At 38.0% G+C, this 16,036-nt stretch overlaps 1 protein-coding gene across 1 annotated transcript in view; it reads left to right on the forward strand.

Annotated features, from left to right (window-relative positions):
• Positions 1 to 9,502, forward strand: part of LOC125231400 (beta-1,4-N-acetylgalactosaminyltransferase bre-4-like) — a 28,890-nt gene extending 19,388 nt beyond the window's left edge. The window contains 9 exon segments of the mRNA XM_048136847.1: positions 4,371 to 4,578; positions 4,897 to 5,246; positions 5,610 to 5,657; positions 5,660 to 5,744; positions 5,995 to 6,092; positions 6,340 to 6,529; positions 7,653 to 7,775; positions 8,334 to 8,429; positions 8,555 to 9,502. Of these exon segments, the coding sequence (XP_047992804.1) occupies positions 4,400 to 4,578; positions 4,897 to 5,246; positions 5,610 to 5,657; positions 5,660 to 5,744; positions 5,995 to 6,092; positions 6,340 to 6,529; positions 7,653 to 7,775; positions 8,334 to 8,429; positions 8,555 to 8,687 (1,302 nt within the window). The 5' untranslated portion in view covers positions 4,371 to 4,399 and the 3' untranslated portion in view covers positions 8,688 to 9,502.
• The last annotated feature ends 6,534 nt before the right edge of the window (positions 9,503 to 16,036 follow it).

Below are 16,036 nucleotides of genomic sequence, written 5' to 3' on the forward strand. Positions count from 1 at the left end.
AATGGGTGAGATATTTCACATGTACCTTTAGACAAGAGGAAGCATCAAAAACATAATATAAATATTTTCTCCCTCCCTTCTCATGTCAGCAAATGATTCTATTCTTTCTACGTGATATTACCTACCAAATGTTCCTCATTTACGTAAAGTGCCGCGAAATGTGATCAAATGGAAAAGAATACGTGAGATGGAATATATGAAAGTTTAATAAGCACGAACATAGTGTTTTTTTTTCATTCATTAATGGGTAGGTATAATTCATTAAATCGTTTATTTTACCCCCGACGCAAATACGACGGGGTGTTATAAGTTTGACGTGTCTGTCTGTCTGGCTGTTTGTCTCCCTTGTATGTCTGTCTGTCTGTCTGTCTGTTTGTGTGTGTGTGTGTGTCTGTCTATGGCATCGTACGTATGAACCGCATTAGATTTCGTTTTTTTGTCACGGTCGGGGGTTTGTTTAAAATTTTAATTTTGTGGTTAGGTTATTAAAATTGATAAATTTTCCATGCGCTTTTGCAGATCACTCATGGTTTTAAATAACATCTAAACATAATTAAGTATATAGGTCCTGAGCAATTTTTACTAAGGGACCAAGTTGGCATAGAAAATGCCATCGTTATACAATCAAAATGTATGAAACAACCCATTTTAATGGCTAAAGAAACACACAACATTAACCGAGATTGTAGGCAATCAATGCAGCTAGTACCTAACAATTTATAGCGCAATAATGTAGTTCTACTAGTAATCACAATAAAGAATGTAATTTCAATAACCGGCAATATTTTTAGATTCTGTATCAGCTATCACCTTAAATATTGCCGGTTATTAAAATTACACCTTGTATAACCTTCAACCCCCTAATTATGCCATGTAATATATCGTATTAATAATATCTTATCATATTAAACTACTGTAGTTAAACAGCGAAATTACGTAAGTTCGTGGGAAGTAATTTCCATTTCTTCCGAGCGTCTAACAAGTGTGCGTAGCAGAATGCACAAACGCTCACGAAACTAAACGCTCGTAGATATCCATCTCTATCGCTCTTGCATATTGGCGCGACAGAGCCAGACTACCTTTCGCGGCGTTTCGTTTTCTACGAGGCAAGGTGTCCGGATAGTTAACTTTCTGAAGATCTTACAATGTCGTAAGAAGAAGGTACCCTGCGGTTTATGAACGTGTTTCAGAAACATGAACCCTCTTGTTTCTGAAACACGTTGGGATGTGGGGTTGATTTTGGGCTGTGTATTGTCATTGCTCGCACGAGCGCGAGGCAATCGATATCTTTATGTTTCTTGATACTTTTTATAGATTTATAGATACGGTAGATGTTTAAATAAATGAGAATAAGGAGGATAAAGTATCAAGAACTAAACTAAAAGTGAATTAAATTTTGCATACCGGCGTTGGTCGGCTCAAACGCTGCTAATAAGACGTTGCAAAAAAATCATCCGCCAGGGATGCAGTGGTCAATGATGAAAAAAAAAGTTTTCCAACATGTTATATCTTTATCTCCCTACACAAATAATTGAAATAATACATACTATGTATAGTGTACATAAATAATTGAGTAATTCTAGCCCCATTAAGGCAAGAATATAGCACTTCTCCAACTCACTATCACTTACGATAGTAGATAACATATAAGGGCCTAAGATGACCCATATTTCTCGTTTTTAACCCGCGACGCAAAAACGACGGGGTGTTATAAGTTTGACATGTCTGTCTGTCTGTCTGTGTGTGTGTCTGTATATGCAGGGTGGTAAAATTAAAAAGTTGAAATTGGAAAGTTTTGTCAATTAAAAAAAAAGTTTCCAAGATACACACTCGATTTAATTTTTCGTGTGATACTATACAGCACGACCACGGATGATTTTATTAATTCTGATGCGGTACAAATTCACGAAAAAAAATGTACTTTTTTTTGTACTGTCGTTTCAAAAAAAATGTACCCTTATGATTTTGGAGTTTCGACATAGGGCCCGGGGTCGTGCTAGATAAATTACTCCCTGGCACGACCACACTATATTTAATGAGATTTTAAATTTCTGTTGCAGTACAAATTCACGAAAAAAAATGTACTTTTTTGTACTTACCTTTTAAAAAAAAAAATACCCTCATGGTTTCGGAGTTTTGACATGGGGTGTGGTCGTGCTAGATAGGTGGTACTTCCTGGCACGACCACACTATATTTATGTTTAATTTGATGGTGAAATGAATACTAAACAAGTGTTTTGAAATTGTACTATGTAAATTACTTCAAAAACTTGGTGCGGTCGTGCCGGGAAGCCTATCTAGCACGACCACAACCCATGTCGAAACTCCGAAACCATGGGTACTTTTTATAAAAAGGTAAATTACAGAAAAAGTGCATTTTTCGGCGTGAATTTGTACCACTACGGAAATTAAAAAAATCATTAAATATAGTGTGGTCGTGCCAGGAAGTACCACCTATCTAGCACGACCACACCCCATGTCAAAACTCCGAAACCATGAGGGTATTTTTTTGAAAGGTAAGTACAAAAAAGTACATTTTTTCGTGAATTTATGCTGCAACAGAAATTTAAAATCTCATTAAATATAGTGTGGTCGTGCCGAGGAGTACCTACCTAGCACGACCACAGGCCCTATGTCAAAACTCCAAAATCATAAGGGTACATTTTTTTTAAACGTCAGTACAAAAAAGTACATTTTTTTCGTGAATTTGTACCGCATCAGAATTAATAAAATCATCCGTGGTCGTGCTGTATAGAATCTGTCTACTATGTCGCGGTCGGGGGTTTTTCCAAAATTTTAATTAATATAAACTTTCAGTTTGATTATGGTACTAAAGAAACATGGACACGCAACGCAATTAAAGCTCATTCACACTTACAAAAGTATGAAATTTAGAAAATGGGAAAGCTTTGGAACCGGGTTATCTTAGGTGCTGTTCTTATAAAAATGGCAAAGTTACTATAAGCGTGCCGTTCAGATTTGAGGAGTTTGGTTCTGGCCATCATCAGCAGTTCCACTGCACCAAATGTCAGTGTTCTGGACGAAAGTGCATGCTGTTCTTATAAAAATACCAAAGTCACTATAAGCGTGCCGTTCAGATTTGAGGAGTTCGGTTCTGACCATCATCAGAAATTCCACTGCACCAAATGTCACTGTTCTGGACGAAAGTGCATGCTGTTCGTATAAAAATACCAAAGTCACTATAAGCGTGCCGTTCAGATTTGAAGAGTTCCGTTCTGGCCATCATCAGCAGTTCCACTGCACCAAATGTCACTGTTCCGTACCTAAATGCATGCTGTTCCTTTAAAAACACAAAAATCCCATCATCAGAACTGGGTTCTGAGAAAAATGGGACCAATCTGTATGCATATACATTCAATCAAAAAAAAATTTTCAAAATCGGTCCAGTAACGACGGAGATATCGAGGAACTTAGGCGCTAGTACCTTGGTGTATTTTACGCATCGCAGCGTACAATCAACCACGCCCGAACCCTAGACCACTGTAGAACCCTTTCACAGTAAAACTCAAACGGACTTCTATAGTAAATAAAGCACGGTGTCAATACGACAGGGTTCTAGAGTGGCCTAGGATTCTAATTGGTTGACTGTATCTAGTTTAGCATAGTTTAGAAACGCTAAGACAGGTTGATGGCCTTTGGTTCGTTCTCGGCCCGCATTGAAAGCCTTGTTGGAATGCTTGTGTGACTTGCTTCATTGTAAACTTGACAACGTTTGCACAGGCACAGGAACGTACTTCTTGCAAGTTTCACGAGCTTCCAAAATGGGGCTGCAGCGTTCCGAACTGTTGTACGTTTCATAGAGTGAATGGTAGCGTATTGTACAGTAGTGAAACAGTGTGAAAATTATTTAATCATTCATACGCAGTCTTAATGGTAACCGACAAAGTGGGACGTTTTACTAAACACACTCACATATGTTTTATAAATTCAATGGCAAGTGTGTTTTCAAAAAGGGGTTATTTTCTATGTCAACAGAGATATTTTTTTCTATGTGTTCATAGAGAAATAACCACTCTTGACATAGACAAATTAGACAAATCAGCCCATTTGAAAATGCTCTTCAAATGTAAAAATATCAAACAAAACACGCAGTGGTGGATAACAATGAGGAGGCACACTCAAAGGTTATAACAGATGGCGCCACCCTGTTTGTCCACACGTGAGAGCGAGAAGATAATATGTTTTTTCTCTCTCTCTCACAATGACAGTGACATGCCTAGACACTTGCACAGGCGCCGCCTGGCGGGTTAAAATGTCAGTGTGCCTCCGCATTGACAACAAGCTTTCTCGAATAAAACATACAACTGCGACGTATGCTCATAATTTAAAATCCCAATTTCCTATTCCAGGTGCGTGCGTGCCGAGTGCGCATGCGTTGATGGACGCAGCGAGCGGGGCCGCGAGGGGCGGCCGGGCGGCGCGGGCGCTCCGTCTCCTGCTCCTGTTGGTTCTAGCGCTGGCCGCCGTGGAGTACCTTTTCGGCTCCATACTGGAGGCGTCTCCACTCAGGACGTATCTGTATACGCCGCTGTACAACGCTACGCAACCTACTATCAGGTATTTCTCCATCTTCTGCTCTTCTGAATGATTAACTCATATTCTTACAATATTTTATCTGCTGAAGAAACACTGAAGAAGCTCTTGGGTCGGCGGAGGATCTTGGTAAGTATCAAAGTTACAATGGAACGGATCTGACTGCGGAGTGGGATCAGCTTTCACCGGTTTCTGTCCAGCACCTCTTTACCGACTGTGGAGAAAACCCAGAACCACGAATCTTTAACTTGATCGGTCTTTGTCAACTATGAACGTCCGCGTTACTTCTGTTTTCGGTGTTTCCAATCATTAAGTTAACAAATTTCATGTGTTTCATTCCAGATCCATCGACCACCCACCTTGGCCTAAAGCTCTTCAAGCCGAAACGACTCAGAACACCAAAAACTCGACCCAAAACAGCACAAACCAGACAAACCAAACCAGGCATAAACTCGACGTCGTACGAAAACCAGAAAACGTAACTGTAAAGAGACCAGAAAACACGACAAAAAGAAAACCCGACAACGCGACCAATACTCAGCCAAATATGACTCGGCCAGATGTAGAAGACAGCACGACGCTGCTGATATCGAAGATTATGGACAGTATTAAGAATTCTGCTACTACAGAAGGGGAGTTTAGGAGGAATGAGACGGAGCTACCGTTATGCGATAGCATGCCGCCAGATTTAGGTAAGAATTTTGCTCATTCTTGTTAAGGTTATGATCATGCAAATAGTCTTTTCAAGAGATACCACGCGATAAAATATGATGACCTTCATTGCCATATGCATGATTCTATGATATGAATCCTAAAGTCTACTTACTTCCCAGGTTAGTAATTGTAACTTTGATTTTGATAAAATCCCGATCAGTATTTAAACTTAATATCATTCCTAAAACCACAAGTGTAAGCAAGCCAATTTAATTGTGACAATGGTGGACTTTGCTGTAGGGCACTGAAAAATGGCATAGATGATTGCCGGACGAATTTCTTTCCAGACTCGAAATATTGCCAGTGGCCAAAATAAAAATTGCATTTTCTCAATATTCCAGGTCCAATACCAGTGAACAAAACAGACATGGAGCTAGACGTGGTAGAGAAAAATACCCCGAGGTGCACTGGGGCGGTCGGTACTCCCCACCCAACTGCACGGCGCGGCACAAGGTTGCCATTATAGTGCCATACAGGTTCGTCGTATGTTACCACTATAACTAGGCACCTACACACTCATCTTTCCGCGCATACACGATCAATGTGACTTAAATCTTAAACGCAGAATAGAAAAGTTTTTTAACGAATTATAAGTAGGGACTTATAACTAGAGTAGGCATTAGGGATCGATCCCTAATGAACGTTCCAGTTTGAGAAGGTACCTACTTAGACTTACTCTTTTTTGCAAATCATTTTTGTTATATCGTGAAAAAATATATTTTACAGAGATCGTCAGCAGCACTTGGCGATATTCCTGAACCATATGCATCCGTTCCTGATGAAGCAACAAATAGAATATGGAATATTTATAGTCGAACAAGAAGGTAAAAACATTTTTGAATTAGTTAGCTCCGTTAACTAGTCCATTGGTGAGCTTTTGGTGAGCAAAATAAGCTTTTGTTTTCAACCGATTATGCTCATTACACTTGGAGAAAATTACTTGATCATGCAGCTGATGCTCATGGCATCCAACGTGTTATTCACACTCCACTAACCTTCGACAGATGCTTTCCATAGAAAATATTTCGTTAACAGTCCGCTCCAAAAATTAAAAGTTATATCTCTTCACAGGTACCCACGAATTCAACAGAGCCAAGCTCATGAATGTAGGCTTCGTGGAAAGCCAGAAGCAGAAAGCCGGTGGCTGGCAGTGCTTTGTGTTTCACGACATAGACCTACTGCCGCTCGACCAGCGGAACATGTACTCCTGTCCAAGACAACCCAGGCATATGTCTGCGTCCATAGACAAATTAAATTTCAAGTAAGTTTCCTTTCTAAATCCTTTTCAACAGAGTAATGGATGTAGGTTTTGTGGAAAGCCAGAAAGAGAAGGCCAGTGGCTGGTTGTGCTTCGTATTCCACGAGTTCCACGACATATATCGTCTGCCGCTGCACCAACGAAAAATGTACTCTTGTCCAAAACAGCCGAGGCATATGTCAGCGTCTATCGATAAATAAAATTAAATGCTTATCCATCGCAATCTTCATGGTCAACGCGGTACCCTTGTATGGTTTCTGATGATTAATGTATGATCAATATATGGTAAACTTCCATCATTTCTCCGAAAGCATACACTTTCGCTGGACAGTCATTGACTTTCATTTACTGGATGGGAAACATTGGGAGTCTGAACAGTTTTATTTGGCCTTGTTGTCAACGTGGTTGGTAAGTACGCTCGGTAATCTGAAGATGCCAGATCGAGTCTGACTTAAGAAAACGACGGACAATATACAGGGTGGAAAAATCGAATGCCACATGGATGGCAACTACCTTAAATATTGTAAATAGCACATTTTGTGTAAAGGAGACTTTCCTTTGTTTTTAAAAACAATAAATTCTGCATTTAAGGATTTATGAAACATCGCTTGCCTCAGTCGGGACTCGAACCGCTCAAATGTGACAAAAAATAACGTGCCGTATTTTATGATGCAGACTGAAAGGGTTACTGGTAAGGTTAATTTTTCTCTAAATAACAAATACAATCAGAATAACGGAAATCCATGAAAACTAACAATTACCTTTTAAATTTGATCTCACCCGTCACGTGAAATGCACCGCAATTAAGAATAAATTTTCATGGCCTTCCGTTATTCTGATTGTATTTGTTATTTATTTATTTATTTTTTTGTCACATTTGACCGGTTCGGTCCGACTGAGGCAAGCGATTTTTCATAAATCCTTAAATGCAGAATTTATTGTTTTTAAAAACAAAGGAATGTCTCCTTTACACAAAATGTGCTATTTACAATATTTAAGGTCGTTGCCATCCATGTGGCATTCGATTTTTCCACCCTGTATAATAAAGTGTATTACTACTAGTACTACTACTTATAATCACTTGACTTTAGTACGTTTTAAAATGTGTTATTATATTTTATTTCAGACTGCCATACGAAGACATATTCGGCGGAGTATCAGCCCTCACGCTGGAGCAGTTCCAGAAGGTGAACGGCTTCTCCAACCGCTACTGGGGGTGGGGCGGTGAGGACGACGACATGGCCTATAGGTACAACTTTCTTATCATTCAGTAATAGGTATATTCTGCATAATATAGGTAATACTAGCTCATAATCTGAAGCACACAGCCGCGAGTGAGCCAAAACTTGTTCAAACAAAACTTTCCATACCAATCTATTCGTGTATTTGTTTCTGCTTCAAGTGACTGAAAGCAAAACCAAGCGAAGGTACATATAAGCCAACCAACCAAACAGCCAGCCTTGTCCGTCGTTTAATTTGGATATTTAAGGTGAACTAACATCGACATCGAGATGCCGGTAGAAAAGCGTGGACAGGGTAGTGATTTTGACGATTTTCAACGAGCAGGATTCTTATTGCCAGTTAGATCAACTGGTGCTTCTGCACAAAGTCAAGCATCGTAGAAAACCAGGGAAAGGCGTTGCCCAGCAGTGGATGGTAAAGAAAGAAGGTTAATGGTAGACCCTTGTAGCGCATTTAGGTATATTCCTTTTACGTCAACATATAAGTCACTTGCCTTGGCATGAAATGTTCGCTTTGTCGATATCGGTACTACCACGCTCTAACATGAATGCCTTAATGCTTCCAGGTTGAAGAAGATGAACTACCACGTAGCAAGATATAAAATGTCCATAGCTCGGTACGCCATGCTGAACCATAAGAAATCTAATCCTAATCCAAAAAGGTAAATATTCTACAATGTTTACAAAATAACATAATTTCACCGAGGTGTACTTTTCTCTTCACGCAGCCAACCACTAGACTATACAACATTTATATTTACAGGTACCCTTTTTTTATTTTTTGCAGGTACCAACTTCTCTCCCAAACAAGCAAGACGTTCAAGAAGGACGGTCTATCGACGCTAGACTACGTTCTGGTCGACGTAGTACACCACCATCTTTACACTCACATAGTCGTGAACATAGACGAACATAGCTGATGGACATACTTCGCCAAACTCCTGTTTGGCGACGAGAGGTAACTAGTGACCTTGTGATATTACAGTTACCATGTTACTAAGTGAATACTGCATTTGTTGTTTGGAATATTACAGTTACAAAACTGTTCAATGGAAGTCACAAATTAAGTGCTGTGCCAGGAATAATTTTATGATTGCGTTTGATGTTAAGTGTAAAGTGTATTATATGAATCTGTTTTTATTTCGTTTTTAAATCATTGACGTTTTGTATTTGTCAATTTAGAACACTATTAATTTATCTGTCGGAATCTGTGTAAATATATTTTTCTTTTTTGATGTTGCTGTAGGAAATGCTGTTATGAAATATATAGGATTTTGTGTTCATATCAGAGATTTTATGATAAAAACAAAGTAATAACGACAAAGAACAATTTGTGAACAGGGCTAGCACACGATTGGCGCAACAGTATCTCGCCGCGACAGAAATCACATTTTCTAATTGTATTAATGATATAATCTCGCGACAATCGTATGCTAGCCCTGCTGGATCGTTGCTGTTAAGTATATATGGACACCGGCCAAATAAAAGACACCATCACATGATAATATAAGAGTAAACTGCAGAATAGACAAGATAAATATTAGGTAAGAGACAAATTCGCTTCAGTTTTGTTACATATAATTGTATGAATTTGTAACGCCATACATGATGTGGGTCGATGGCAATTTTTTTATAATCATTTCTCAAGTTTCTACGAAGCCGATGTAGGTATATCTATTCTGCGCTTTACTTAACTCATAAGCACCACTTCAAATCGACCTATATGTAATATATGTACAGACTTGTTAGGTCCATTTCAAGTACAGATAATGACAATATACAAATACTAGTCTCAGTATTTGTTGTATAAAATATTATTAAATCGCTCAGAGCGTCCAATTGTTAACTTTTTGCATAAACACATAGTTTAGGGTATAAATATTTGGCCCCGTAATCTCAAAAGCCAAACCTCGGATCTAAGTAATAATATTATCTTGTATTCCTGTACATAACGGTTATAGGGTAGGATATAACCTCCAAAAATGTATTTAAAGTAATTGGGTACCATAGGGTTTAATTGTAATTAAATTATTTTTTGTACAAAAATTCGAAGCTGAATATTATAATGGAGTAATCCAGTTTTGAACAATGGTAGTTTTGAACATGCGTGAGTCGCACGTGAAAACAAAGAATTGTAGGGGATGAAAATCCGAAGAGGGGTGGGGCGTGCGCGTAGGCGAAGATAGAAACGACGTGTAGTAATCTCGGGCGTTTATTCAGCCAACACTATGCTAAAATTGCTAAATACCTATTCTAACGAGGTTCCAAAGGCCGTACAGCGTCCTTGAGGACAACCGACGAGCGCAAAGGGGAGCGTGGTAGACGTAATCAAATGGCTTTACAAAGGTCCCAAACGGTACACTATGTGTGCGCAATTGACTCCTAGCTAATTCTCAAATAAAACATTGTTCAGTACATGAGGTCGTTATCCCAGGAAAAATCTTAATAGCGACAACTAACTTTGAAATGCGCCACAGCACAGCGACATCTATTGAGTTTTGTGTGTAACAGATAAGTTGATCTTAGTACTAACATTGTTGTTTGTTTTTTACATGTTTGACTAATTATTTACAATCTTTACATTTACTAGTTACTTCAGTAAAATATACAAGTTACGGGAACCGTGTCCCATGATTTAAATATTTAAACACCGAAGTTCAATATCACAATATTGATACCCGTGGCGCCATCTGTTGACGGACGGCCAAACTAACAATTTGACGAATTTTATCTAAGAGTTACCAAAGACCTATATAACGATACGATACGGATAAAGTCTAAGAAAAAAACGTACCTCAGTACCATATAGATAAAGCAGTGGTGACCTAGATGGCGTTACACCTTTGGGGTAGGCTCAGCTAGATGGCGCTAATATTAAAATTTGTCATTTTAAAACATATCAAGCTCAGAATATGGGCCAAATTGTCAAAACTGAGGTTCAAAAGTTTTAAGCCTGTGTGGAGAGATGGCAGTCTATGCACTGTGATTACACATTTTGCTTTGACAGTAACGCTCTTTAATACTCGATCCTCTTTGGAGTTACGTACTGACTTGATTACTATAAAATTCTAGGCACCCGTTAACACATGTTGCACTAGGTTTTAGAATTTTAAGTCTACGGGAACACTTAATTACTTGCTAAGTTCACTCGGAAAACCAGTACCGGTGGCGCCATCTAGTAGCGGCCGGTTAAACTAAGCTTGTTTGCACTGTGTTTATACGTTTTGGTAAATGTTCGCGTTACAGAATAATATTTGTTTTTTTATAGTATTAAATGGTGGGGTGAAATATGTTTGCACCAAAGAAGGGCGAAACACACATGAACAAGCATAAAAACTACTTGAATAGGTAAAGCGATAAATCCTTAGGCATTTACCATCCTTTTATATTGAGCCATAATATCCATATGGTACCCATGTTACTTTAGCATAATAGAATAAAGATGATCACTCCTACGCTAAACCAATATTACTAATTTACTATACATACTCGAATTATTAAATACCTTATTAGCTTATTTATAATACTTTATCTTGTGTTGTTCGGCTCTAAAATTGTGATAGCAACGGAGCGACAGCTCGCCTGTACATAAGAGATATTTTATTTCTTTAATATTAAGGCATAAATTAAATATAACAAGATTATACCATCCCATACATTAAAATGCGACTGCCTAAAAGAGTGAAAAAAGTATATGGTGCCACTAAAAAATACCTTGTTGCCATCGATTATAGGTACTTATAGATAGCATTGTGTCACTTTCGACATAGATTTGATGCTCGAAAGTGACACTTAACGCCAATCTACAAGTAATCGATGGCAAAAAGGCATTTTTAGTGGCGCCATCTAGATACTTTTTGCACGCTCTTAGGCGGTCGCAATTTAATGTATGGGATGGTATAATCTTCTTATATTTAATCTATGATTAAGATTATAAGGTTCATGTGATAATGAAAATCTGAAAAAATCGGCGACGAAAGTATTTTCGGGAATCTCGCGACACTTTTTAGTTTTATTGAAATCATAAAAAGTGACTTTGATGTGTACAAAAAAAAGTTCAATTATAACAAATTACCAATGCAAACTATAGAAAGTACATTTTAAAAACTTTACTTGTCCATAATTCCGTTCTAGGGCTCAGTTCTCGAATGATATTAGGCTAATATTATACATATGTCTATGAACTGTCAAATCGAATGGATTGTCATGACAATAAGATATAGACACAAGACAATGAGGTACAGGGGGCAATCTCGACTTCTGCTGTCTAATGGACACAGTCATATGGCATATGGCACTCTAGTGAAACAGAAAATAATTAAATTTAGTAGTTCAAATTATCCGTCAGTCGAGATTGCCCCCACCATACTAATATTTATAAGTCTAATATCTTTTGAAAAATGGGCCCCTGTCCGCAGGCCTACTGTATTAAAATGAAACTTTTGCTGGCAGGCGATTACTTAAGCAGACTTATATTTATATTTTGTTTTATATGTATGTAAGCGTTTTGCTAGTTTCATAAAAAATATTTGAAAGGTCGCTTACTAGGGAATGATTAAAAATTATTCGTTTATATTCGAACATTATTTTATTAGCGTCCAAATTTTATCTTAATAGTAAAGTAATTTAGTCAGGAAATTACGTACTGAATAAAGTCAATATGATAATGTAAAAACGTAGATCTTTTTATATTTTTACGATACCGGAAAAATCCGAGGTGCAAACGTTGGATATTTCAATAGAACACGAAGTAGAGAAACTGGGTACGTAGCCGAAGGGCAAAACGCTCACGAAACGCATTTCTATCGCTCTTGCGTATTGGCGCGACGAGCCAGACTACCTTTCGCGGCGTTTCGTTTTCGTTTCGCGTGGCAAAAATGCCATTTGGCTACGGGGCCTGACCCGCTAGCAATTTCCAAAGTAGGTAATTTTAAATTTAAAAACATATATTTATATGCATTATCAGATCATCACGATACAATACTATTTGTGTCTCAATGTTATTTGCTTCTAAATGAATGGTTCGCTTCTATAGTCTGTATCTTTAGATATTTAAATAAATATAAACAAAATCTACCCTCAAAAGGTTCCATAAACCAGTTGAGGGTAAATGATTACAAGACCAAGTGTGAGTGTGCACGAAAAACGTCCCACGTTGCCGATTGCTATAAAGCTGGTTTGTCAGTTTATTCATATAAAGATACAAGTAAATCTCGCCTTAATGGTAACCGACAACGTGGGACGTTTCGTTTTACTAAACACACTAACAAATAAGGAGGTTAAAAACAGGTCGCTCAATAATCCACTACCCGAAAATTAAAAAAAAAATTGTTTACATTATTTTAAAAACCTAAAAGTACAGAGTATATTTAATATGTTCAATTGTTTTTATGATTATTGTTAGTTGTAATGCTTTTGCCTTAGTTCCTAGGACCCTATGCGTGTTAAAATTCTCACATACGTATTTCTGTCTTATTTCTATTAAAGATAAGGTGGGGTAAGACAAACACTTCTAGGGAATTCTAGGGACTCATATACTAGTGCTGTTTACCCGGCTAAAATAAACTAAATGGGCTATTTCTTTTTTCAAATATGTCCACCCCTTTTTTTTTTTTGATTTGGAAATTTTTATGTGGATTCCACTCATAATCGCGAGCTCTTTCAATCCTAATAGAAGAAAAAAAATGTCTCGAAATTTTTTCAAATTCCGTTACCACTTTTTCATACATTTTGTATGGTACCTAACGGAATGGAAGGTTCGAAAAATGTATGGAAATCTTGGGACATTCTTTTTCTCCTATAAGGATCGAAATACCTCGCGATTTTGAGTATAAATTGCGTAAAAAATACCCATGTTTCAAAAAAAGTGGGGTGGACTTCTTTTTAAAAAGTCACTTGACACACCAAATATGACAATCTTATCCCACTTCATCCGTATGTTTCAAAATATTAGACAAATTTGGTCAAAGCAATTTCTTAGTTTTTATTTATTCATAACGATTAGGTAGTTACTTCTTATTATTTATAAATAAATTTCACTTGCAAATGGGATCCTTGGAACATCATATTTAGAATAGAACGCCGTTAAACTCTATATCCAAAGATAAAACATGGTTACCTACTTGAATTCTCTGCTTAGCTAATATTAAGGCCTAGATTATAAAAAAGGGTGATATTGACGGTGGATTGTTAAACATTTTAGAAATGAGTTTTAAATGAGGTAGGGAGGACTAGGCATAAACTATTTCCCAATTCCCTATATTGAACTAAGGTCTATATGGATAAGACCTGCACATAAAATATGTGGTTGAGAAGATCTTCATGGGGCGTCAGTTCCCAACTTACTTCACTTCAAAATAAATGTAGAAGAAATAATTTTAGCAGCATTTAAATAAAACCAACATGGCCGCCACTGTGCAGGGTTGTCAATGCGTTACCATGGAAACGCGCAGTACGTCTACACCGCGACCTACCTGATATAAATCGACTTCTGCGCACAGGCTTCAGTTTTGTGCGTGGATTATAGACGATCTTACTTGATAGACGGTCTTTTCCACATTAACCTTAGTTGCTAAAATGAACTAATGTACTTTTAGTGACACTAGCTTTTGTATCATCTGAAATTAATCACATTATAGTTTTTGCTTTTGACCGCGTGGTTATTTAATAGTAGTTTTTAAGTGGACGCAGTAAGAACCACGTTACAAAAGCGAGAATTATAAAGAAAAGCGTATACTTAGAAGTTATCTTCGTAGCAGTTTACCTTAAAGTCGAATTTAAAGGAGATTACAGAATGCATGCGTTAATTGTTGTGAGAGAGTACACGAATCTTATATACCACCAAGAACCCATTTAAGGGCCGTAGCCGTCAATTCCTCTGCAAAGCTACAAAATTACGCTTCTTCTACGAAAAAGATGGCAATCAATCAAGTCTAACGGCCCGGCCACGACATTGGTCTAAGCGCGACAGCGGTGAGCGGCAGCCATACGTGCGAATGAAAGGTCCTATCGCTGTGTCTCGCTCCAATATATGGCCGCCGCTCACCGCTGTCGCGCTTAGACCGATGTCGTGGCTGAGCCGTAAGGCCTGAGTGGACGCTGGGACGGAGCGTTCGGCGGGGCGTGCAGCGGAGCGGGCGAGTGTGCGTCCACGTCCACCCTATGCATGGTCGACTCAGGACACTTGTATTAGCTTCAATTGTTTGACATGCACATCGCTCGCCCGGTGCCTTATCTTTTTGTAGTCGTTTTAAAATGAGAGCTACAAACGTAGTACTTACACTTCGTCATACCTCGGACACTGGCGATCAAATATATTGAAAGAGGCGCATTCCTAGCACACAGTCTTAGCTCGTATAGGTGAACGCGTACTATGCTTGTATGACTGAAATCTGACAGGTCGACTGTTCGTGTTTTTGACAGGCGGTAACTGTGAGGTAACCGAGAGGGGGTGGGCGGCACTTTCAGCGGGGAGCGGAAGTGGCCATACTGTACGATAGTACTCTTTATTAATATTATACTGCGACTTAGTGGATTGCTCTTTAAATTTGTATTGTCAACTTTTTCGTAAAGTGAGCGTAATTTCGTAACCGATACCGCTTCGCAGAGGAAAGCACCTACTAACCCCCGCTTAGTGCGTTTTCACATTATCCGATCCGATATCGGATGTCGGACCGATATCCCATACATTACAGGCGCCATATTGGATTTTTTCTATTGAAATCCTTCCGACATCCGATATCGGATCGGATAATGTGAAAACGGCCTTACGCGTTGTCGGCTCGCAATGTGTTCATATAATTTATAATTATATTTTTTATTACACAAAGGCCTCTGTCAACACATTGTTCTAATAGCATTCCATAAAACAATACCTATAGGTAAGCAAAAAATTATTTTAAGTAAAACGCAATCGACGAACAACATACAAATAATTAAGTTTATTATGTAATTCATAATATCCAAAGTCCGTTGGTACGTATATAAGATTCTTGGATATGGGTCAAAAGAATTTGGAAATGTGTCAAGCGCGAAGCGCAAGTTAGGAATGTATACAACTGGTAATGTAAGTGACCATTGAGATACTTAAGAAAAGGTGATAAGCTCATTGAATTTTATTTTGTCCTATTGGTTTTTATAAATAAATTTTTCGTTTTTTAAATTGATTGTATTTTATTTCCCTTGCCTTTATGATAGAATGTATAGTGTGTATTGATACTTGTTTCCCGGTGTTTCTCTGTAATAAGCTGAATAATGTCATAGATTAAAT

The sequence above is a fragment of the Leguminivora glycinivorella genome, chromosome 11, assembly GCF_023078275.1.
Source record: "Leguminivora glycinivorella isolate SPB_JAAS2020 chromosome 11, LegGlyc_1.1, whole genome shotgun sequence".
NCBI classification, from domain to species: domain Eukaryota; kingdom Metazoa; phylum Arthropoda; class Insecta; order Lepidoptera; family Tortricidae; genus Leguminivora; species Leguminivora glycinivorella.